The sequence below is a fragment of the Pelophylax lessonae genome (assembly GCF_965119305.1).
Source record: "Pelophylax lessonae genome assembly, chromosome: 12".
NCBI lineage: Eukaryota > Metazoa > Chordata > Amphibia > Anura > Ranidae > Pelophylax > Pelophylax lessonae.
Window position 1 is genome coordinate 90,587,200 of NC_138779.1, and position 26,451 is coordinate 90,613,650.

The 26,451-nt window shown below is 43.5% G+C and overlaps 1 protein-coding gene across 1 annotated transcript in view; it reads right to left on the minus strand.

The window, feature by feature from the left end:
* Window positions 1-2,701: 2,701 nt before the first annotated feature.
* VWA1 (von Willebrand factor A domain containing 1) overlaps window positions 2,702-26,451 on the minus strand; it is a gene marked incomplete at its 5' end in the record, with an annotated part of 72,197 nt that continues 48,447 nt past the window's right edge. The window contains 5 exons of the mRNA XM_082273970.1: window positions 2,702-3,520; window positions 11,662-11,931; window positions 15,448-15,720; window positions 19,386-19,661; window positions 22,407-22,682. Coding sequence (XP_082130096.1) covers window positions 3,453-3,520; window positions 11,662-11,931; window positions 15,448-15,720; window positions 19,386-19,661; window positions 22,407-22,682 — 1,163 coding nt within the window. The 3' untranslated portion in view covers window positions 2,702-3,452. The remainder of the gene's footprint in view (window positions 3,521-11,661; window positions 11,932-15,447; window positions 15,721-19,385; window positions 19,662-22,406; window positions 22,683-26,451) is intronic.

Here is a 26,451-nt window from a genome sequence, read left to right on the forward strand (position 1 = left end):
CTCATAGGAGTCTTTTAATTGTTAAAGTACTCACAGGTAACTTTAGACCTTCTTTGATCACCCTGGAGCTGACCATTGGCTGAGTCTTTGCCATTTTGGTTATTCTTCAATCCATTTGAATGGTAGTTCTCGGTTTTCTTCCATGTCTTTCTGGTTTTGGTTGCCATTTTAAAGAATTTGAGATCATTTCAGCTGAGCAGCCTATCAGTTTCTGCACTTCTTTATATGTTTTCCCCTCTCCAATCAACTTTTTAATCAAAAGTATGCTGTTCTTCTGAACAATGTCACTATACCCAGCATGTAAATTTGCTGCCTTCGTCCTTAAATAAGGGCCACCAGACTGAATGACCTCACTAATTGAACTCCACACTGCTATTATTTTTGAACACACCCCTTTCAAATAATGATTCAATTACACAGAATCAGAATCATGCATGTTATGACTGTTGGTTTTCTATTATACTACTACACCTACTAGTAATTAGTAAATTATTACTACTATTACTACTAGTAACTAGTAAATTATTTGCCATGTAGAAATAGAATTTATACCAAAAACAGTGATTGATCTGCTATTATTTTGAACAAAACTGTATCTGAATTTGATCTGGTATTAGCCTCTTGCAGCCTCGGTACAGCAGAGCTCAGACTGAGAAAAAGAAAAGCAGCACAAGGAGTTGGTCAGCTGTACTGCCATGCAAGGACTATTCTAAAAGGAGGAGAGCGTAAAATACCAGAGATGGGCTCACCAGTCTGCTGCTCTCTCTGGGGAAGTACAAGACCTTTAAGTGTCCCCTAACTACAAGAGAGAATAATTAAGTCTTCAGCCTTTCAGACAAAGTTGTGCAATGTTGCAGAGCTGTGTAAATCTCAGGAACTGCATGGACGGAATTACAAATCCTTTGGCAGGTAAACCAGCTGCTTAATATGTAGTCTGTGAATGTTTTCCTAGAGTTTAGCTTTACAATAGTAATTTTAACCTACCTTCACCAAAATTATCAAGGTTTGGGCAAAGCTTCACTAGCTCCGGTATTTAGGAAGTTTTTTAGTAAATGTAAAGCCTTTTCATATACTGTATCAATATACCTTCTAACAGCTATAAAACTACCAGATTTTAAAATACCTCCCAAAATGTGACAATTTTTAGCCAACACCATACCACTTTACTTCTATTGGTCAAATGTCACAGCAGTCTCCAAAATAGGCGCTGTAGGTAGGCATTTGTTCCAATAACAAGAAAATGTATGTAATGGCCAGTAGCGAACCCTTAATTAGAAAAAGAAATGGCAGAAATGAATGTGGATGTTACAGATTCTTAACTTGGCCCTACAAACTAAAGAGAAAATACATATTTATTAATGCTGCCTTGTGTTCTTTAGCTCTGTGTTGTGTTAATGATGTCGGTTATTTCTAAACATCTGAGGCCAAGGAAGACTAAGGCTTCATTCACATGATAGCGTAGCGATCTCGGGCAGAATCACCGCCATTCTGCCCGCGATCCGGAAATCATTGCAAACCGCGGGACTCCTGTGCGTTGCCCGTGATTTGCAATAGCACCCCAAACGCTGTGCGATGTTGCCGCGATTTGCGCCTGCCGAATCGCGGTAACATCGCGCAAAAAAAATTGCGGGATGCATGACGCCCTAAAAAGGTACAAGAGCTTCTTTGGGGCGTCATGCGTCCCAAAATTTTTTTTGATTTCCGGATCGCGGGCAGAATCGCGGTGATTCTGCCCGCGATCGCTACGCTGACATGTGAATGAAGCCCAATACTCATGACGAGTCTTCTTTCACCACTTACAGGGTAAACTTCAGGTCAATTAAAAACACAACAATCAATAATCAAAGTGCCCTAACCCAGATCAACCAACAAGAAACAGCTTTTGTTAACTAGATCCACTGCAAGCTACTAGAAGATCAATACTGGTTGGATCATTTGGGTTACTATACCACTGCACTTTGCCCTCATTGTATAACACCTTGTTCCTACCCTATCCAGACAATTCAGCGTTGCATCTGGTTTTTGTAAATGCCCCAATTACCCAGAAAAACTTTAAAGAATTCATGGTTACCTGATCTTCCAGGAACCCCTTCGGTTGGTGGTGATCAGAAGCTGTCATCGCTCCCCACTGCAAAGCCAACTGGCCTATTGCCCACTACTTACCATAACTTCAATCTGGAATGCTTCAGAATCCTGCAAGAACCCAGTGATGAACACTTGTGGTAGCCAATGGGCAGTACCAGGGAGAGACATGGGCACTGCAGACATGACCCTCCCACACCAAAGAACAGAGAAACAATGGTTTTGAACTCCAGCCTGTTATGTGACCAACACTTTTGGTAAGTAACTGTCATCTGCCCACAGGAGCCTTTTTGGTTGGAGGTGACCAATGGACTCAAAGCGGTCTTCGCTCTCCATTGCCAAGTCAACTGGTCTACTGTCCACCATTCATCATAACATCAAGCTGGGATGCTTCTAAATCCTGCAAGGCCCCAGTGATGGACATTTGTGGCCGCCAATAAGCAGCCCTTATATCACCAAGAAGAAACATGAGCACTGCAGAGTGGACACTCCCACACTACACAGCAGAAGAAATAAGGCCTGGGACCCGTCCTGTTAAGTGACCAGTATTTTTGGTTCGTAGATGAAGCTTTTGGGTAGCATTTTTTAAAGAATTAACTATAAACATTGGGGAAGAGAGAATGGCAGAGGTTTCATGTTCTTCCCCTGGAGATGAGCTTTCATATATTACTTCAAGTTTTCTAATAAGAAACATCAAGATCATTTAATAAAGCCAAAAGCAATGATCACTCTGCACCAACTTAAAGAAACCAATTCGCAAACAGCTGTTATCTAGCTCTACCTTGAGCTGCTGGAAGCTGGCTTTTGATTGGGTGCAATAGGTTACTACACCACTGCACTTTTCACTCATTAAATAAACCTAAAATGATAACATATGCATCCAGTGAAGTTGTTCCTGCACATTCTGCAAGCACAGTCTTTTATTCCAACCTTGTTAGCAATTCCCTGTGCAGAGGAAATACCATTTTCGTAACAGATTGTCTCCTTATTCACTGATATTTACATAAAAAATAACATTAGTTATGGTTGTTTGCTGAAGAAGCACAGTGTTCTCAGCCATATTTGACCCATTTTCAAGATACATGTCTGTTTTATTCCCTTCTTAAAAGTCTTCACTCAATCTAACACGTTCCCTTTCCTGGATGTTGTATGAAGATTAAATGATTGTGTTAGGAACAGTTTTCAAAGTGGTTATGAATATGAAGCACAGGTTTAGGGTGGTCACATGATATATCATTGACCAGTGGGATGCAAGTCAAATCATCCCATTTACAGAAAAACGCTTAAGCTCATCCACTCTTCCCCTTTAACGTCAAGGTCCAGTTTGTAAACATACAATAGGCTTCCTTCTTCTTCGGCAATTCCCATGCTCATTGGGCCAAAAGTTTTTTTCCAATAAGCGGAGTCTGAAGACTTGAATAACTGTTTGCAGCTGTTCCTATGGAGACAGAAATATATACTGCATTTTTATAGTTGTTTTAGGCTGAATTTATACATAGAAACATAGAATGTGTCTGCAGATAAGAACCATTTGGCCCATCTAGTCTGCCCAATGTATCTGAATCCTATGAATAGTCCCTGGCCCTATCTTATATGAAGGATAGCCTTATGCCTATCCCATGCATGCTTAAACTCCTTCACTGTATTTGCAGCTACCACTTCTGCAGGAAGGTTATTCCATGCATCCACTACTCTCTCAGTAAAGTAATACTTCCTCACATTACTTTTAAACCTTTGCCCCTCTAATTTAAAACAGTGTCCTCTTGTGGTAGTTTTTCTTCTTTTAAATATGCTCTCCTCCTTTACCGAGTTGATTCCCTTTATGTATTTAAAAGTTTCTATCATATCCCCTCTGTCTCTTCTTTCTTCCAAGCTATACATGTTAAGGTCCTTTAACCTTTCCTGGTAAGTTTTTTCCTGCAATCCATGTACTAGTTTAGTAGCTCTTCTCTGAACTCTCTCTAGAGTATCTATATCCTTCTGGAGATATGGCCTCCAGTACTGCGCACAATACTCCAAGTGAGGTCTCACCAGTGTTCTGTACAGCGGCATAAGCACTTCTCTCTTTCTACTGCTTATACCTCTCCCTATACATCCAAGCATTCTGCTGGCATTTCGTGCTGCTCTATTACATTGTCTTCCCACCTTTAAGTCTTCTGAAATAATTACTCCTAAATCCCTTTCCTCAGATACTGAGGTCAGGACTGTGTCAAATATTCTATATTCTGCCCTTGGGTTTTTACGCCCCAGGTGCATTATCTTGCACTTATCCACATTAAATTTCAGTTGCCAGAGTTCTGACCATTCTTCTAGTTTTCCTAAATCCTTTTCCATATGGAAAACTACTATACCTAAAGCAAAAAAAGAATTGGACATTTATACTCTTTTACCCAACTCAATGCCAACATGTTAAACCCCCTTTGTTTCCCAGCCATATTTCAGGTTTCCGTGCGGAGATAGTTTGACTGACAATTACTCGTGCTATAGTGTACCTAAATGAATTTTATATAATTTTGTAAACAGACAGAGCTTTCTTTTAGTGATATTTATTAGCCACTATTGTTTTATTTTAGAAAGAAAAAAAGACCAACAATTTGGTATTGCTTAAAGTGGTTTTCAAGGATTAAGATTTCTTTTTTTACCTTAATACATTCTCTGCATTAGGGTAAAAAAACCTTCTGTGCACAGACCCCCTCCCCCATCTTCCCTTTTACTCATCTGAGCCTGATCTCGATCTAGAACTGTGCCCTACAGCAGCATCTCTCTCTGCTCTCTCCCTCCTCACAGGACAGAGAGGCAGCATCAGTAGCCATTGGCTCCTGCTGCTGTCAATCAAATTTTGTGACAAGGGAGTGGTGGCCGGGGCTGAGCAGTGTTTTCTATGTCTATAGACACAGGCAGCACAGCTTGGGATAGAGCCCGCGTGAGTGCTCCCATAGGAAGCAGCTTCCTATGGGGGCACTCCCCGACGTGGTGATGCCAGGAGTGCTGTCAGGGGACCCAAAAGAGGAAGGAGTGCTGTCAGGGGACCCAAAAGAGGAAGGTCGGGGCTGTTCTTTGCAAAACCACTGCAGGTAGGTATAACATGTTTGTTATTAAAAAAATAAGGTTTACAATCACTTTAAGTTTACCTTTCATTTCTAATATAGTCTATATTTTCATTTCTAATAGATAATTATTAGAGTTGCTTCCCGACGTACAATTTTAGGTTGACATTATAATAAAAAGAGGTGTTCAGGCAATAAGATGAGGCTATGTTGTGCTGAATCCCCCAAAAGCTTAGAAGGCTAATTAGGTATTGCCCCCAAGGATTACCCCTCTATAGCCACCAAGTAAATTACTTGAAATGGGGGCAGAATAAGTGGTGCTAATGGCCAAATAATGATTAATGTCTACTAAGGACTTGCTCACCCTGACCTAAATTAAACTGCACAGTGCGGCGCTGATTTCTGAATTTAGCCAAGACCTGATTACAAACCTGGCTCACGATCTGACCTCCTTGTCATTTCCTTCATATATGTTATTAAAATCAATATAATGTACGCACAAAGGTGCTCGATTAAAGGGCATATACATTAATCCATAACCTTGAAGATCCTTCCAACCAAAAGGTACGAACTGTCAAAACCCCACAGCAGACATAGGTGCCGTTTCAAGTGTGCATGATGACTTACACGTCCCAAGGCCATATCATCTTGATCAGAGCAATCTCTCTTTTTTTATCTAATACAACTCTTTATAGTTCTCACTATACTTGGGCACTTTTTGTTTGCTCCATTGGATTTACACCTAAGTGTCTGAAATAAATTCAGCTGCTCATAATTTTTCTTTAATACCTTATATAAATCCCGCAACCGTGGTTTTATAACAAAGCTAGCACAGCGTCATTTAATGTGGTTTACTATAGATTAAATTCTAATTTATAAACAGGTGAGATGGTTCTTAGAATTCACAGTTACACTATCCCAGCTGTAAAAAGCTGCAGAATTCTATTTAGCCAAATGCTAAAAAAACAATTTCATAGCATGAACCTTCAACATTTGTCAAGGATATTTCTTGATTCCTAATCACGCTGAATGCAATTATACCCCCCTCCCCTCCTTTCCCCTTATCTAGCCATTATTATAAAAGGCATAATTTTATGCTGAGGGCTGCATGAGGATTTTGAACACCTTCTAAGCTGGCTTTATCTGCTCTTATTCAACTTCTGCTGCTTTACAGTCAGATAACTATTTGGAAATTAATTTTAGTCCCACACCATATTTATAACATCTAATTGCTACAATGATCAGATAAAGTCCGTTGTGACCTACCATTAATATAGGCAGTTCTTATTATTCCTTGTAATCACCATTAGGAACCATGAGAAAACCATCATTTCTTGCCCACTGTGTTTACAACCAAATCTTATCCATTATTAGCAATCATCAAACACCATTTCATCAGCAGCTATCATCATCCACATCATTATTGTCACACTAGATTAATATTCTTCATTCATCAGTGACCACATCATCATTTTTAGTTGCAGTCAATCATCATACATCATCCTCATTTTAAGTTATAGTCATCAGTTGTCATCATCCATTATCATTATAAATGATTTTCATTATCCATCATCATCTCGCATTGTTATGAATCTTTGTTATAAATCGTTTTCTCTGTTATCCATTATAAATACTGTACCTAGCCCTGAATTTTCTTTGCCTGGCTACAGACATCTTGGGGTTTGGAGTGCCACAACCCCCCCCCCCCCCCCTTTAAAATGAATTATATTGTGATTTGGTATCAGTGACATGTACTTTATAAATACATTTAAAATGTTAAAATTGGTTCACTTTAAAGAAAACCGTCTGACAGGGGTATAAAAAGTGAAAATCCAGTACCTATACTTACCCCAATGTAGATCTCTGCTCCCGTGCAACCAATTATTGGACCATAGAGATGTTACATGGGTGGCAGATAGGGTGCTAGTGTGCCAGTACAGACAGTATTGGGTGTTGTCAGTATTTGTTGGAGCAGTGTTTCCTAACCAGGGTGCCACGGCATCCTAGGGGGCTGTCTGGGTTCCCCCAGAGTGCAACAAGCACAGCACCCAGCTTGTCCTCGATCAGATTCATGCGTTGCCAAGCTGCAGGTGGGCCGCCTGCCAGCAAAAAAACTAAAAATGATGCTCTAGGGCCGGGATGTACAGCGTCAATAATTGCTGTGGGATTGGTGGCTAGTTTGCCTACACCATGCAACGCATGACTCTGACTCAGGGCAGGCAGCATGCAGGGCCGCCCTCACCATTCACGAGAAGACTAAAGTCCACCTCCTTCAGACCTCCTCCACCTCCCTCTGTCTTCCAAGCTGATTGGGCCAATCGATAGGGCTCTGATGTGAAGAGGGGAATGTGTGATTCTAGGACTCTGTGATGGGAGACTCATGTATAGGGGGGGTCTCTGATGTATAGGGGTGTATCTGATGTGAAGGGAAGCTGTCATGTATAACAGGGCCTCTAAAGTATTTGGGGCTCTGACATGAAGGGGAGACTCTGATGTAATGAGGGGGCCTCTGATGTAAAGGGGGGACTCTCATTTAAAGAGGGAGCTGCTTTGATGTGAAGGGGGGCTTCTGATGGGAAGTTATATTCATTAAGGCAATTGTGTGCATTGTCCCAGGCTCAGGTTTCCAATTGGTATGTAACATTAACATTCTAGACTGGGGTACCCCAAGATGCACACATTTAACCACTTCCCACATCCTTGGGTTTCAGTGGTTATACCGGGATGATGCCTGTAACTTCAGGCATCATCCCAGTACCACTGTTTGCAGCCGGTGATTCTGTAGAAGGCAGAAGTGATCTAAGTGGTCCCACTGCGGAGGACTGCAGCCGTTGGTGCTGGCAGCCTGGTACAGAGAAACAGGAACTGATGTCCTTCCCCTCTCTCTGGAACCCTGGAATCCAAGAGCGACAAGTATTCCTCACTTCTGGTTCCGCCCCTTTGTTTACCTGGCCACCAGCGGCCAGAGAAGCAACTGATCGGACCGATCTTGGTCTGATCGGCTGCATGGGGGGGGGGGGGGGCAGAGGAGAGATTTGGGGTGTAATAGACCCCAAATCTCTCCATAGAGAGGACCTATCACGGCCCATGATGTCCCAAGGGATGTTGTTCATCCCTTGTGATAGCTAAAAAGTTTGTACAAAAAAAAAAAGTGTAAAAAAAATCTTTTGTATATAAAAAATAAATAAAAAAGTACTCCCGCATGCATATGTAAACTGTGGTCGCACCACACATATGAGAGACTGTCGCGTATGTCAGAGTGAGAGCAAAAATTCTAGCACCAGACCTCCTGTGCCACTCTAAACTGGTAACCTGTAAAGGCATTTAAAGCGTCGCCCATGGAGAATATTGAGCACCGTAGTTTGCCGCCATTCCACGGGCAGACGCAATTTTAAAGCGTGACATGTTAGGTATCTGTCATCTTTCACATTATACATTATACAAAAAAATTGGGCTAACTTTACTGTTTTTTTTTTTTTTTTTTTCATGAATGTGTTTTTTTCCTCCAAAAAATTGCATTTTATTCTGCAGGGTCTCTGTTAAAAAAAAAAAAAAAAAAAAAATTATATATATATATATATAATGTTTGGGGGTTCTTAGGCTTGGGAAGGAGGTGGTTAAAGAGTGTGGAAACTGAAACAAATTTGAGAAAAGCTGTGCTGGAAGACCTTCTGGGGCAGCAGCCATAAATTTAAATGTATGAACCACAGGGTGCCTAATCCAGGGGTGGGATTGTGTTTTTTGTTTCCTGACATGTTTGATTTGTTGTATAACTACAAAAGGCTATTCTTTTCCATGCCCCTGCTCTAATTTTTCCCTTGAATCTGTTCCTTTAGTCCCCGTTCACACTAAGGCGACCTGTGAGGCGACCTGGTCGCCTCACAGGTCGCCTCCCATAGGGAAGCTGCGGACCCGTTCTAATAGGAGCGACACAAGTTGCTCCGACTTAGAAAAAGGGTCCGGAGCTTCTTTGGGGCGACCGCCATAGACTTCAATGTTATGAAGTCCGTGGCGGCTGCCCCGAGGTCGCGGCGCGCTGCTCGCACCGCGACCTCGGAGGTCGCGGTGCGAAGTAGCGTCGCTTGTATGTGAACGGGGCCTAAATGCTAAAAAAACCCTTAAAGGTAAAATATATAGCCACAATTTCCAAAATATAGCCATTAATATCGAGTCTACCCCTCTTTGTAGGTATTACAACCTCTTCTCCTTTGGGAGACTTTTCACAGTGTGTCTGTGGGAATTTTTGTCTACCCAATTTGCCAGTTTGTAAGGTCAAATACTGATTGTAACAGATCCAACCAGGATAGGGGCGTTTGGAAGGGACTATGGGCTAGCCTTCTACCCACTGATTGTGGCCCTGGAGGAGATTGGGGATTTTGTCTGCTTCTCCCAGTTACAGCATGGAGGAGAGTCAGGTTCTGAAACCCTTTGACTGGCTGGGAGTATATACCAGGATTAAGCAGCCAGGAAGTCCCCAGAACAGTGGTGCGTCTGCAGGAACATTGCGTCGGACAGATCGTGCAGACGCACCTTCACCATCCGGGGATATGGAGCTCTACTTGAGCATATTTCTTATCTTGCCCTTGAGAGTTGCATAATGCAAAATTTCCCCATTTTGCCCTGGTTAATACCAACTTTATATTAACTTTTTATGCTATTTCTGCCAAAGTGTTGCCACTGGGTAACCTAGATCCGAGCTGGACCTGGGGTGGGACATTTAGAAACGAGTGACGTAATGTACTTTATGTATCTAGGGCTGTGGAACGGTTTCTGGGGATCCTGCTGGGCACATTCTGGCTAATCAAGACATATAGTGGACATGTTTTTCAGCACAGAGACAAGGAAAGCATGGTGGGGAATTCCTGTGACTACTAGCCATACTGATAAGACTTGTCTAGGTGCCTAGCTGTTAATTAGATTCATGTTTAACCACTTGTCGACCGCCGCATGACTATTTACTGTGGCGGTCAGCCCCTCACAGGCAAAGCGATGTAGGACTACGTCGCTAGCCTGTGAGGCTTTAGGGAGCGAGCGCACGCCCCCGAAGGCGCGTTCCCGCTCGGTCACGGACCCCCCCCGCGCGTGTGCCTGGCGGACCCGATGTCCGCTGGTCACTCGCGATTGTCCGTTACACTGGGAGAAAGGCAGGCGGCTAATGTAAACAAAGCCGCCTGTCATTCTTCCCTGTGTAAGAATGGAGATGAAACAGTTCTGCTATGTAGGACCGTTGATCTCTGTTCTTACACATCAAGCCACATCCAATCACAGTTAGAATCACGCCCCTAGGGACACACTTAACCCCTCCCTCTCAAAAAAAAATTAACCCCTTCACTGCCAGTGTCATTTTTACAGTAACAGTGCATATGTATAGAACTGATTACTGTAGTAATGTCACTGGTAACCCCAAAAGTGTCAAAAATGTCAGTCAAGGGTCCGATCTGTCTGCCGCAATGTCGCAGTACCGCAAAAAAAATCGCAGATCGCCGCCATTACGCGTTAAAAAAAAAAACAACATAAATGACAAAAATCTTTCCCTTAGTTAGTAAACTCAATAACTTTTGCGCAAACCAATCAAAATACGCTTTTTGCGATTTTTTTTTACTAAACATATGTAGCATAAAACAAATTGGCCTAAAATGTTAAAAAATTTTGATTTTTTACATTTTTTTGGGGGGAAAAAATGTGAAAAATAAAAAATTGCCGCTCTTTTTTTGTTTATAGCGCATGATCAAAAAATCGCACAGGTGATCAAATACCACCAAAAGAAAGCTCTGTTTGTGGGGAAAAAAAGGACATCAAATTCGTTTAGGTACAGCGTCGCACGACCGCGCAATTGTCCATTAAAGTCACGCAGTGCCGAATCGCAAAATAGGCCCTGGTCAGGAAGGGGGTAAAATCTTCCGGGGCTTAAGTGGTTAAAGGTTGCATTGTCATGTTTTTATGGGTTGTACATCTTATCCTATCTTATCTATGTGCTAATATCCCCAAGAGGGGAATGTCCTATTGGGGGTATAAAGTATGTGTTTGGGTTTTAATAAACAGTTTTACCTTAACATCTTGTCTGCGCATGATACTTGGGGTAGAGGGCTGGTATTAGCCATCGGTCTGCTGGAAGGGTTTGGAGGGCAGGAGGCACTATTTGGATGAAGCACCCAGTCGGGGTGCCGTGAGATCTGTCACACTGATGTTGAACGAGAAGACCTGACTCACAATCAAAGTTCCAATTTATGTTAATAGGGTATCAGTGCTCTGTGCAGGCCACTCGAGTTCCTCCACACCAAACTCATCAAACAATGTCTTTAGGGGAGCTGACTTTGTGCACAAGGTCAACAATGCTGGAACAGAAAAGGGCCTTACCCAACCTGACACAAGGTTAAAAGTGCACTGTTGTCTAAAATGGTTTGCCGTAGCACTGATATTACCTTTTAATGGAAACCCCTGAATTGAATATTTTTGAGGGGTGGCCATGTATATTTGGCCATATTGAGTATTTCCATGTCTCTTTGGAATAGAAGCCGGGTCTTTCACTTACCTGGATGCATTTTCACCTTCTTGCACAAGTTTTTTCCAGCACCATTCTTATACACTGGCTTAACGCAGATCTTAGTGGCGGTCCCTTCAGACAGGCCTGTAAGCTGTATACTGTGAGTCTCTGGAGCCACACTAATTGTAGATGAGCGGCCAGCTTGTCTCCGGCATCTTATCTGATAGCCCTGTACATTTCCATCTGCAGAGCCCCAAACAGCCTTCAGACTGTTGGATTTTAGGTCCTCAATGCGCAGGTACTTCACTTTAGTGCCATCTGTATGGGAAGAACATGTTGGAATTGAGACTTAAGAAGGGAAACTAAATATAGATTACTTTAACATTTTGTAAAATTTGCTGTTATTTCACAATGCTATGGATTTCTCATTGACACCCATATTAATATTGTTCATGCTTGTTTCAAGTTAGTTCCCCCGAACACAGACTGGGTGCGTACCTGCACAGCAGCAGTGGGTCCTGTGCAGCTACTGCATCCTAATTGACATGAATGGGACTGTTGTGCATCCTCATGTGGGCAAACACAGCCCATGTACTTAAAGTGTTATTAAACCCACAACAGTATAATCAGGCTGTATATGCAGTAAAGCAGGCTTGTTATACTCACTGTGGAACCTAAGGGGTTAATCCTCCGCATTGTGTAAAAAGGCTGTTTGAACCTGTCTTCTCTGATCCTCCCCTTCTTCCATAGTTCCCAATCCATCACAGTACAGAGCCCTAGGAGGCATTCTGCACATGCCCAGTTTGGTGTGTTTTGCTAGAGAGGTTTTTTTTTTTTTTTTCTGGGGAGGGTGCATGTGATCAGCACAGGGCCAATCAGCATCGTCCAGACAGAGGATCAGGAGTCATTCAGCCTCATAGGACAGTCACAGGATATTGAAAACACCTCCTACAAGATTTAACTAGTGCTCGGCCGGACACTTATAGAAGTCACAAGATTGCTATATCCTGCTGATGAGAAAAGGTATTTAGCAATTTATATTTACTAAAATATTTGCATTTCCATGCTCTGTGTACTGTGGGAGACCAGATATAGTGAATGCAGGGACCTGGGTTTAGTAACACTTTAAGTATGCCTGTGAGAACAAGGCTTAAATGTTTGCCAACGTGATGTACTGAATATTGTAGGCTACCATTGCTGATCTCCCCTTTTAAAAATGGCAGTTGCGTGGCAGTTATGATAATCTAGTGGTATTTTTTGAGACACTGACCTGGAATTTATGGCAAAGTGACAGCGTCTATATATACAGTGGGTACGGAAAGTATTCAGACCCCCTTAAATTTTTCACTCTTTGTTATATTGCAGCCATTTGCTAAAATCATTTAAGTTCATTCTTCTTCCTCATGAATGTACACATAGCACCCCATACTGACAGAAAAACACAGAATTGTTGACATTGTTGCAGATTTATTAAAAAAGAAAAACTGAAATATCACATGGTCCTAAGTATTCAGACCCTTTGCTGTGACACTCATATATTTAACTCAGGTGCTTTCCGTTTCTTCTGATCATCCTTGAGATGGTTCTACACCTTCATTTGAGTCCAGCTGTGTTTGATTATACTGATTGGACTTGATTAGGAAAGCCACACACCTGTCTATATAAGACCTTCCAGATCACAATGCATGTCAGAGCAAATGAGAATCATGAGGTCAAAGGAACTGCCTGAAGAGCTCAGAGACAGAATTGTGGCAAGGCACAGATCTGGCCAAGGTTACAAAAAGATTTCTGCTGCACTTAAAGCGGAGTTCCAGCCATTTACTCACCTGTCCAACGGTCCAGCGATGCGGCCGCCGGAAGCCTCGATCCTCCCCCTCTGCGCCGGCATCACTGCTGTGGGCACCCGGCTGTTACAGTTTGCGGCTTCACAGCCGGGTACCCACTGCGCATGCGCGAGTCGCGCTGTGCGCCGTGATTGGCCGGCAATCTTCTGGGACCTCTGACGTGTCCCAGAAGATTGCAGGGAGGGAGGGGGAGAGGAGAACTTCCGCTCAGGGCGCCGCGGCGCTCCGAGCGGAAGTGGGAGCGGGTACCTGTCAAAACTAGGTACCCGCTCCCCCCCCCAAAAAATGACATGCCAAATGTGGCATGTCAGGGGGTCAGGACTCCCTAAAGCGGAAGTTCCACTTTTGGGTGGAACTCCGCTTTAAGGTTCCTAAGAGCACAGTGGCCTCCATAATCCTCAAATGGAAGACGTTTGGGACGACCAGAACCCTTCCTAGAGCTGGCCGTCCGGCCAAACTGAGCTATCGGGGGAGAAGAGCCTTGGTGAGAGAGGTAAAGAAGAACCCAAAGATCACTGTGGCTGAGCTCCAGAGATGCAGTCAGGAGATGGGAGAAAGTTGTAGAAAGTCAACCATCACTGCAGCCCTCCACCAGTCGGGGTATTATGGCAGAGTGGCCCGACGAAAGCCTCTCCTCAGTGTAAGACACATGAAAGCCCGCATGGAGTTTGCTAAAAAACACCTGAAGGACTCCAAGATGGTGAGAAATAAGATTCTCTGGTCTGATGAGACCAAAATAGAACTTTTTGGCCTTAATTCTAAGCGGTATGTGTGGAGAAAACCAGGCACTGCTCATCACCTGTCCAATACAGTCCCAACAGTGAAGCATGGTGGTGGCAGCATCATGCTGCAGGGGTGTTTTTCAGCTGCAGGGACAGGACGACTGGTTGCAATCGAGGGAAAGATGAATGCGGCCAAGTACAGGGATATCCTGAACAAAAACCTTCTCCAGAGTGCTCTGGACCTCAGACTGGACCGAAGGTTTACCTTCCAACAAGACAATGACCCTAAGCACACAGCTAAAATAACGAAGGAGTGGCTTCACAACAACTCCGTGACTGTTCTTGAATGGCCCAGCCAGAGCCCTGACTTAAACCCAATTGAGCATCTCTGGAGAGACCTAAAAATGGCTGTCCACCAACGTTTACCATCCAACCTGACAGAACTGGAGAGGATCTGCAAGGAGGAATGGCAGAGGATCCCCAAATCCAGGTGTGAAAGACTTGTTGCATCTTTCCCAAAAAGACTCCTGGCTGTATTAGATCAAAAGGAGGCTTCTACTAAATACTGAGCAAAGGGTCTGAATACTTAGGACCATGTGATATTTCAGTTTTTCTTTTTTAATAAATCTGCAACAATGTCAACAATTCTGTGTTTTTCTGTCAGTATGGGGTGCTATGTGTACATTCATGAGGAAGAAGAATGAACTTAAATGATTTTAGCAAATGGGAAATGGCTGCAATATAACAAAGAGTGAAAAATTTAAGGGGGTCTGAATACTTTCCGTACCCACTGTATATTTGACTCTCCTACCACATTATACTTACCTTTGGTGTTTCCATGCCACTCCTGCCTTTGCCTCAGCTGCCACCAAAACACTTTTTGCTGGCTAGTATCAGAGCTCAGGAGGAACAATGGCCTCCTCCACCATGTGACCATGCTCAGATCTAGTGATTGGTCACTAGGTCCAAGCACTCTATCATTATAATGCAATGACTACCATAAAAGAAGAGAGATCGCCAGAAAAGCAATAAGGGGAGAATATAAATTGGTTGTGGGGTCAGCCTTACACAAACACTGTCAATTTACCCTGACTGTGCATGATGTTCATGTCTCTTTAAGATAAGAAATGCCAGTGCGTGTCATGTATACTGGAGTGGACATAATGGAGTCTGCAGAGGTTTAGCATGATATTTTGAATTTTACAACTTTGGTTAAAGCACATATTTTTTCATTTCTATTATAAACCATTTTGTTTGCAGATACTCACTGATCTCTGTGCACGCTATGGCAGACAAAGCCTTCTCCCCTCCAGATTTAAATATGGCAGACACTGTAACCAAGTATGTTGTATTTGATTTTAAGCCTTCTATAATGGTAGTGTTGAATCGGCCGTCCACCTGGACTTTCTGCACAGAATTGCTGGGTAATGGTCCGTACTGGACTTCATAGCCAATGACACTGTCCAGGTGAGGGCCCCAGCTTACTCGGAAACTGTGTGCCGTGGGGTCAGATATCAAAATCTGTGCTGGCCCAAGTTGTTCTGCAAAAGAAGTAAAAGCAGATGATCAGCACCTGTCCAGGGTACCAGATATTTAACATTGTGCTAATATATCCTACGCATTTCGGCGCAACCTATAATGTCAAGTGCATCTTGGCAAAAATCAAGTGCAAAGGCAAAACTTTTTTTTTTTTTCAAATCTGGATAGCGTATCGCAAAGTTCACCAGAAGAAATAAAAAAAGTGTGGCCCTTGCAGGTTTATGCCATAATGTGCTCGTATGTACTGCAGATTAGCACATTATGACAGACTAACTTCTTACCTGTCAAACAGAGCCTGACAGCACTGTACTGTCACTGCTCCCACTTGTCCCAGTGCTTCCATCTTCACCCACTCTTCCTTCTGGGTTCCATCTCTCCTGCTTCTTGAATGGCCTGAGCCATGATGACATCACTCCCAGCGTGAGCACGGGAGTCACATTACCACAGCACAGATCGGGCTCCCTAGATGTGGTCTGAGCTGCGCATGTGCGGCTCAGATCACATTACCACTGACAGGCCAGGAGAAGCATTTATGACAGAAGAGACCGCTGGGATCTCTTGTGCTATAAAAACACTGCCTGTCAGCGCTTTTAAAAAAATTGACGTGAATACTACTTTAAAACCCCTGTGAAGTTGTAATTGCTGCCTATGTCCCCACGCTCTTTGTCCAGGTGACCACTGTCACTGGAAAGGAAAAACAAATCCAAATTTCCAGTTGTCAGAAGAGCAAAAATAGAAGGAAAACTTTCAAATTTAAAGGTAAAACTGGCTAAGAGGGCATTTCCCAAATGAAAAACCAAAAACTGACATTTTCCACTTATTCCAAAATGAAAAAAAAAAGTTTTGGATTCATATATACTTTAAAGTAGAACTCCAGCTGAAAATAACTAGATAATGTCCAGAGATTCCACCAGCACTATTTTTTTTCTCCCACTAGATGTCCTCTGTCTGATGGGAAGTATGATGCATGTAACTCACTTCCTCTGAGTCCAGGCTGTCTGGGAAATGACCCAGCCTGTCACTGGACAGTGAAAGAAGAAGCAGCACACTGATAAGCTCATCTCTCTTTGTCACTCTGTTTTTCCTCCAATCAGCATGCTTCTTGTCAGAACATCAACCAATTATTGCCTTGTGCTGCTTCTTTCTTTCACAGTCCAGCCCTACTGTACAAATACCACAAGGGTGTGACCACGGGTTAATACTAAAGATTCCGAATTACCACTATGCATACTGCTTCACTTATGTATAGCTAACAAAAATTTGCATTAAAACAGGAAATCTTGGTTTTCATATACAGTATCTCACAAAAGTGAGTACACCCCTCACATTTTGGTAAATATTTTATGATATCTTTTCATGTGACAACACTGAAGAAATTACACTTACAATGTAAAGTAGTGAGTGTACAGCTTGTATAACAGTGTAAATTTGCTGTCCCCTCAAAATAACTCAACAAACGGAAATTAATGTCTAAACTGCTGGCAACAAAAATGAGTACACCCCTAAGTAAAAATTTCCAAATTGGGCCCAAAATGTCAATATTTTGTGTGGCCACCATTATTTTCCAGCACTGCCTTAACCCTCTTGGGCATGGAGTTCACCAGAGCTTCACAGGTTGCCAATGGAGTCCTCTTCCACTCCTCTATGATGACATCACAGAGCTGGTGGATGTTAGAGACCTTGCGCTCCTTCACCTTACATTTGAGGATGCCCCACAGATGCTCAATAGGGTTTAGGTCTGGAGACATGCTTGGCCAGTCCATCACCTTTACCCCCAGCTTTTTTAGCAAGGCAGTGGTCATCTTGGAGGTGTGTTTAGGGGTCATTATTATGTTGGAATACTGCCCTGCGGCCCAGTTTCTGAAGGGAGGGGGATCATGCTCTGCTTCAGTATGTCACAGTACATGTTGTCATTCATGGCTTCCTCAATGAACTGTAGCTCCCCAGTTCTGGCAGCACTCATGCAGCCCCAGACCATGACATTGACTGTAGGCACGACACACTTGTCTTTGTAATCCTCACATGGTTTCCGCCACACACGCTTGACACCATCTGAACCAAATACATTTGTCTTGGTCTCATCAGACCACAGGACATGGTTCCAGTAATCCATGTCCTTAGTCTTCTTGTCTTCAGCAAACTCTTTGAGGGCTTTCTTTGTATCATCTTTAGACCAATTTGGTGCAGTGTGCGGTGTATGGTTTGAGCACTGACAGGCTGACCCCCCACCCCTTTAACCTCTGCAGCAATGCTGGCGGCACTTATACTTCTATTTCCCAAAGACAACTCCTGGATATGATGCTGAGCACCTGAACTCAACTTCTTTGGTCGACCATGGTGAGGCCTGTTCCGAGTAGAACCTGTCCGGTTAAACTGCTGTATGGTCTTGGCCACCGTGCTGCAGCTCAGTTTCAGGGTCTTGGCAATCTTCTTATAGCCTAGGCCATCTTTATGTAGAGCAACAATTCTTTTTTTGCAGATCCTCAGAGAGTTCTTTGCCATGAACTGCCATGTTGAACTTCCAGTAACCAGTATGAGAGAGTGAGAGCGATGACACCAAATTTAACACACCTGCTCCCCATTCACACCTGAGACCTTGTAACACTAACGAGTCACATGACACGGGGAGGGAAAATGGCTAATTGGGCCCTTTTTGGACATTTTTACTTAGGGGTGTACTCACTTTTGTTGCCAGCAGTATAGCTATTAATGGCTCTGTGTTGAGTTATTTTGAGGGGACAGCAAATTTACACTGTTATACAAGCTGTACACTACTTTACATTGTAGCAAAGTGTCATTTCTTCAGTGTTGTCACATGAAAAGATATAATAAAATATTTACAAAAATGTGAGGGGTGTACTCACTTTTGTGAGATACTGTATTGCTTTGAGTAAGTAAGTATCTGGCATTTACACAGCAGAGTAGGGGCTGGCTAGAGGGGGATCACTTTGATGCAGTTGACCAGCTTGAACATGTAGTGCAATATATGCAAACCCAAGAGTCCCTGTTTTAAAGCTAACATTTGCTAGGAATATGTAAAGGTGTACAGCAATGTGCACAGTGCTAATTCCGAATCTTTACTGCAGGAGGCTGATACCACGTCAAATTCAGGTACTTATACTATTTGCATTAGGAAATAAATACATTTAATGATGTATTAATGGTTGCAGCCTAGAAATCAGCTTTAATGTTAAAACTGCTTTTAGATCTTTGAATTCTTCATTGAATATGACCGAAGTTGTTTCTCTATATGGAATGGCTACTGGTGGAGGCCTGCGATGTCTTTACACCTGGACAGAGTATTCAGAATATGATAATGTATCTTGCATGTAACACTAGGGTTCGGTTTATAAAACATTTGTTGGATAAATGTCACAAGCATTTTTCCAGGCTGCAAAATGTTTTCTTATTGTTTCTTTAATACTATGACTTCCTTTGATTGTCGGCTCCATCTAGTGGCCAAAACACAGTATATTTTTCTGAAATACTTGAGTCAGAAAATGTCTTGTATTTTTGCCACTAGATGGAGCTGATGATCACAGGAAGTCTAGTATTGGAGAAAATATGGGGGCAATTTGTGCAGCCTGGGCAAATACTGGTGACATTTGTCTAAAGTCTCCTAAAATCTAAGGGCTGCCTATTCAATATTCACCATGGGGTAAATTACCTGGAAGAGTTGCAATCTGGATGGACTGTGGAGGGACATATTGAACATTAGCTTCGGAATGCAGCGTAGCCTGGTATTTGGTGTCTGGGTTTAGATTGCTAATTAGCACGGTGGTCTCGTCAGCAGTCAACATTTTCCTCAGCTTTTTTTGTGGATCCGATACCAGACCATACTCCAGAACATATCGACCTCTGTCTGTGGTCAACCTTGACCAGGTGAGTCGAAAACTGGCCGTTGATATGTCCCAGGCATGAAGGTTTCTCTTTTTTAGCAGTTCTGTGAAGGCAAGGAGGTCTTATGTCAGTAAATAAAGTTTGCAGCTAAAATGGTCAAATCCTGTTATAGTTTTAAAAAAAGCAGTAATTCAATCCATTAAAAAAACATTTCATGACGTCCCATAATGCAAAAACGTGCACATGTTCTGTGTCCGTACCTCAATACCTAAGAACCCAAAAAAAAGTGGAGCTCCCATGGTGTACTGGGAGATTTTCCTACTCTGTACAAGCAGCACTGCCAGTTGGTATGATGTATTAGAGTCAGATATACTGTAGATAATAAAGGTGTGTGTCACTAGGCTTGCATATAAGCATCACTCCTATTGAAAGGAAATTAGACTGACTTTTACCACTCCTTCGGAAGAATCACGGTTTGTTTCACCATGAAAAGCTGCAGGGTCTGCATCCCTTTAGAAGGATTTAACCCTTGGGGAGTAACTCACCAATACTGAAATTCCTATTGCAGAGGATGCCTAAAATTTGACTTGCATCTTAGTGCAGGCAAAAAAATGGGAAAGCAGCATTATATGAAAAACAAAACCATACTGGTTGTTGATAACTAAACTAAATCGTGATTTAGGGAATGGAATATCTTCCATTCAGAGTTTGGATCTACTCAAAGCACTCGGGGACCAGTGCCTTGGGTAGCAGGGTTAGTAGGAAAGTCTCAACTTTTCCTACTTGTGATAACTTTTTACCTTATTTTGTTGCCCTCTCTGTCCACTTCTGGACATCTTCGATTAACCTAGGTTCACACTGGGGCCATTTTGAAATTGGGCGAGTTCACCTGAACTCTTCCGATTTCAAGCTGCCTCTTCAGTCCGACTTCGGGGGTGATTTCACAGACATCTGTGGGGGTTCCTGCACAAATGTCTATGGAAATCGCTCCCCCAAAATCGCCAAAAGTAGTACAGAAACTACTTTTAGGAATCAGTGCAGCGCCGCAAAGTCGGCATCACACCAATTCGGACAGCGCCATTGCCGGCAACTGCCTCAGATTTTACATGCATTTTGACATGTCAAATCGGACCAATCTGAACGTGGGTTTAATGTAGTATGAGAATTAAAGGGGAAGGTGGTACAGGATTTGTTAAGAGGAGTCAGGAGACTCTATAATTCATGAAACTATCTTTCTCGTTTGATGGTCTGTGCATTTGAAAGGTAGATCTGCTCATAAATCAGCATGTATTAATACATAAGGGGTCCATATAGTGAACTTGGTGTTGAGTTGTTCACTTTAAGGTCAACACAGAGGACAAGGGGGCACTCTTTCCGTCTAGAGGAAAACCGATTTTGTCTCCAAATACGGAAAGGTTTCTTCACCGTAAGAGCTGTAAAAATGTGGAATAGACTCCCTCCAGAGGTGGTTCTGGCTAGCTCACTAGATTACTTTAAAAAAGCCCTGGATTCTTTCCTGGGTGTACTTAATATAAGTGGGTACTAAAATTTTATTAGGTAAAGTTGATCCAGGGAATTTTCGATTGCCTCTCGGGGGATCAGGAAGGAATTTTTTTCCCCCTGCTGTAGCAAATTGTTTCATGCTTTGCTGGGGTTTTTTCGCCTTCCTCTGGATCAACTATGGGTATAGGATTGTGTATATGGGATTGTACGGTTGGGTTTTTCAATACTGTTTTTTTTTTTTTGGTTGAACCAGATGGACTTGAGTCTTTTTTCAACCTAACTATGTAACTATGTAAGTTATGAAAGAGACAGTGTGCCCACTCGGGGTTAGTACAGAAGGAACCAAGGAATAGAACGCAGAGGCGTAACTAGAACCTTCAGGGCCCCGGTGCAAGAAACCATGAAGGGCCCCCTGGCGCCCTGGGGCCCTTTACTCTAGTTGCGGGGCCCTTTCACAAGTTCTGCAGTGGGCCCCCTTCCTGCCATCTTGGGGCCTCCCCACGGTGGTGGAATGCCAGGGCCCTGTCGCAAGTGTGACCTTTGCAATCCTGGAAGTTCACCCACTGGTGTCAGTAGTTTTTTTTTTGGTATTTTAATTGTATCATTTTTATCATTTTATTTAATTTTTTTACAATGCCACTGACTATGACTCTGTCCATTCAGAAAAGGAAGGAGCTTGTAAATTACATATTTACCGACCCCTTCCTGGTTCTCTATGGTGACACATCCCCTGCAGCAGCCGGCAGGAGAGGGAAGGGAGCATTCCGAAGGGGGGGGGCAGCACAGAAGGGGGGGGACCAGGGGAGCACACAGGGGCCCAGAGACAGCAGAACACAAGTATACTGGATAGGAGAAGTGGCGGGGGGGGGGCAGCGTACAGAGGAACCAATCTCCTCAATTTTCCTCCTGCAGCTACAGAAGGAAAAAAGGACAGTGATTTCTCTACATGCTGCCCCCGCCGCCCCTCCTATTCAGGTGTACAGGGGAGCTACATGGGCCCCCTTGAGCATGGGGCCCGGTTGCAATTGCAACCCCTGCAGTTACGCCCCTGATAGAACGCTTTGGCATCCTATCACCCTACTCTGCAAGCATTTTGGTCCTAGGTGTATGGATTCAGAGAGTGAACTGTAGGTACTCGGGGCACAATTCCACCCAAAGAAAACAATGTGCAAAGTAACAGTGAGGAGCCAAGTAAGTGGTATAATACAAAGGAACATATTACTGATAATAACATGATATATGAGTGGCTGCGGCACAACCCAGGCAGCCTTCAGGCACTAGGTCACTGTCTATGTTGGCAATAAAGCTAGTATATTCGGGAGACACAATGATAAATTAGGCTTACCTGGGAGTGTGGTGACCTGCATAGTCTGTGATTGGGTAGAGGACTCCCTGGATTCAGGAATGAAGGTCACCTCATAGGTAGTGCTTGGAGCCAAGCTGCTGAATACCACACTAGTCAGATCTCCATATAATCTTTTCTGCACCTTCTTCCCTGGATCTGTCACTGGTGCGTACTCTATTACATAGTTTCCTGTATCCCCAGATAATCGCGACCAAGCCATTTGGAAACTGGTTGATGTTTTATCCTTAATATGGAGGTTCCTTGCTAGGATTAGATCTAAAAAAAATAAAAAAAAAAGATTGGAGATATACAAATAAATTCTATAAATAAATTATAAAAATAAATGTAATTAGACTAAAGATGGCCATGCACTTCTTTTTTTTTTTTTTCCTTCAGACAGCGGGCTGGAAAAAAAAAAAAAAAAAACTAACAGCTTCCTCCATTTACACAAATGAGGTGGATGGAACCCCCCATCAAACATTTTATAGTGAGTGGCACCCACCATTTTTAACCATTTCCAGCCTGGGCCAGTTCTGACATTCCTCCCCTAAATGTAAAAAAACATGATTTTATTTGCTATAAAACTGCTTGGAAACCCCAAAACATTATATTTATTTTTTTGCATATTTTTATGTCAAATGATAAGTGCGCAGTATTTTTGGAAAAAAATACACTTTATTTAACTTTAATGCACACAAACACAATATAATACCAAATTGTTGGTAAAATATAAAAGATGATGTTACGCCGAGTGGAACGGGTGACACTTTACAGTTTACCAGTTATAGGAGAAGTCCAGCCTAACACTAAAATCTCTATATCTATAGACATCCACGATCTATCACTAACCTATCCAGCCCTGTAAAGAAGAATTATACAATTATTACACTATACATTCCTTTTTTGAAGCCGCTCCACTCCGGTCTCCAGCAGTGGAAGCCTTGCAGAGGACGCAGCCTACAGCGGCTGTAAAGAATAGGAAGTGACGTCACCCATAGAGTTACTATGGGGCTTCCGTTGTCAGCAGCCTCCGCTGTACCCGCCTATACAGCGAAGCCGCGGCTGACAGCTCAGCATGGAATCGGGCCAGATTGGCTTCAGAAAAGGTATGTAAACTGATTTCTACTTTACAGGGTTAGAGAGGTTAGTGTTAGATCATGGATTTCTAAAGATGTAACAATTCTAGCGTTAGGCTGGACTTCTCCTTTATGCGTTACACAGAAGGTCTGGAGCTAGAATTATTGCTCTCACTCTGATGTTTGTGGTGCGATCGTCGTTTTCATATGCGCGCAAGCACAAGGGAATGGAGGTGCTTTCAAAATGTTTCTTTTATTTTATTATTTATTTTATTTAAAAAAAAAAAAGTTACACTGTCTCTTTAATGATTTTTTTTATCAACTTTATTGCTATCACAAGGCATGAACAACATCTCTTGTAATAGCATGGGCTGTGACAGGTCCTCTTTATGGAGAGATCTGGGTTCTAACGCAGCCAATCAAAGCACAGATCTCTCTGATCAGCTGTTTCAATGGCCTGTACCAGCCAAGTAAACAAACAGCCAATACTGGAAGTGAGGAAATCCTTGTCACTTCTGGTTTCTAACTTTACACAGCGGGAAGAACAATATCAGTTCCTCTCACTGTGTCCCAGGAACCAGATGCTGCTGGTTGCATCCTTACCGGCTCCCCAGGAGAGCCCAGTATAGGGGGCAATGGGAGGAGATAGGACCTGCCTGCAGTTAAAGCGGTAGTATCCCGCTTTATTACACTTTTACCTACAGGTAAGCCTATAATAAGGCTTACCTGTAGGTACAATTAATATCTCCTAAACCGGCATGGTTTAGCAGATATTTGCAGTGCATGCAGCCGCTCACGCGAGCGGCGCATGCGCTTTGAAGGTCCGGGGGGACCTTCAGTTTTGCTTGCCGGGAGCTTGCCGGAAAAATCACTCCCGCGCGCATGCGCGGGAGTGACGTCATCGCGGCTCCGGCCAATCACAGCGCCGGAGCCGCCAAACCCGGAAGAGACGGCGAGGGATCATGGCAGCGCCCGCAGCGATGTCCGGTGGTCCGTGTCGGGGCTTCGTTCTAAGGTAAGTAATACCTAATGAGCTAGTATGCGATGCATACTAGCTTCATTATGCCTTTGTCTTGCAGGTTTTTTTTTTTTTGCGTTTTTGGGTTTACAACCGCTTTAAGTCCAGTAAGACATACAATACAGATTATGCAATATTTATAATAATTGGAACCATTCTTTTTTTTTTTCTTTAGCTATGATTACTGCCGATGTAGCAATGAAGAGCCAAAGCAGTATAGAGGTCATTGATTCAGAAGCACATAGTGAGACCCTGTATGTGTGATGGAGAATCTTTACATATGGGTGTAAACTATCCACAAAATGTATTTCTCTTATGTTCAGTGACGGACACAGCTTCATCTTCTTTATCCATGACAAGACAGGGTTTTATAGCCCCACCTACAGGAGTAGGACACTAGGCAGAAAAAAATCAATACATTTGGCATCTCCTATGGGAAGTCCTCTCTGGGCATAAAGCTCCCTCTCTGTTATAGGCCTCCAGTCATTCCGCCTAGTGTCTTCAGGAGTATGGAGTTGTTGTTCTGATGAGACTTGTGGTCCCACAGATTTTCTCTTTTTTTTTTGTAACTTTTGCTTTTTTCCTGCAGAGATCTTCTATCAACAGTCGGGTTGGGTGACGGGTGGGGTGACCGGCTGGATAATCTAGATCCAGTGATTACCCGAGTCTGACCATGGAGCATGTGCAGACCCCTACTTCCGCTCTCGATCAGCCGCGAAGATGCCCCACGGATCAGGGTGGCCAGCAAGTTAAACACCTCGTGGGGACACATATGACTGGGCACCTTCGGTCCGTGTCACACGGCTACCGCTGTCTGACAGCCCCCCACTTTGGTGGAGAGGAGGATCTTTCACGGGAGCCTTAACCCCCTCTGCCCCCTGTATCTTGGATTCATAGTTTTCAAAGTATGGTAAAAATGTAACTTTAAAAATTGATATTTTTCACCAAAAAAGTATTAGGTCTTAAATTGTATGTATGGCCAAAACATTTCTAGTTTGTTTTTTTTTAACCACTTGCCGACCGCCGCACGACTATTTACTGCGGCGGTCAGCCCCTCACAGGCAGAGTGACGTAGGTCTACGTCGCTAGCCTGTCAGGGTCTAGGGAGCGAGCGCGCGCCCCCGGCAAGGGTGTAGGAACCCACACAAATCTGGGGGGGACAGCATTTTTACTCGCCAGGTATATGCTTTTTCAGTAAACTGCGAGAGAGAGAGAGTGTGTGTGTGTGCAATACAATTAATTCATCGAATTTGTTTATTATATCCCACATAACCCACATAGCATTAATAAAAATTAACCCACATAGCATTAATAAAAATTAACCCACCTGGCATTAATAAAAATTAACCCCCAAATTAATCCCATGGCATTAATAAAAATTAGTGCTGGTGCTGCTGCTTGGCTTGCTGGCTGGGCTGGCATATGCTTGCTGCCAGTGCCTTGCGCTGCCGCCGGAACCTCCTCACTGTCCGGTCCCCGTCCCCGACACACAGTGGACAGACTGCTAGGTAGTCAGTCAGTACTGTCCATGTGACGCCACTCCCGCATGCGCTTTAGGTCTGGCTGCCTAGGCTGGGTGCTTGGTGCGCGCCACGCACTCTCCCTATGCTGGTGAGACGTCTTGCATGATGCCACTCCACTGTGCACGCCCCCCTCCACCCGCCTGCCAGCCTGTGTTTGTAGGACAGAACAGGACCCCCCAGGGCAAGACAGGACCCCCCAAAGACAGGAAAGGACCCCTCAGGATAAGACAGGACCCCCCAAAGGAACAGGACCCCCCAAGGAACAGGAAAGGACTCCCCAAGGAACAGGAAAGGACCCCCCAAGGAACAGGAAAGGACCCCCCAAGGAACAGGAAAGGACCCCCAATGATTGCAGAGTGCCAGCCACAGCATTGCCCCTAATGATTGCAGAGTGCCAGACACAGCATTGCCCCTAATGATTGCAGAGT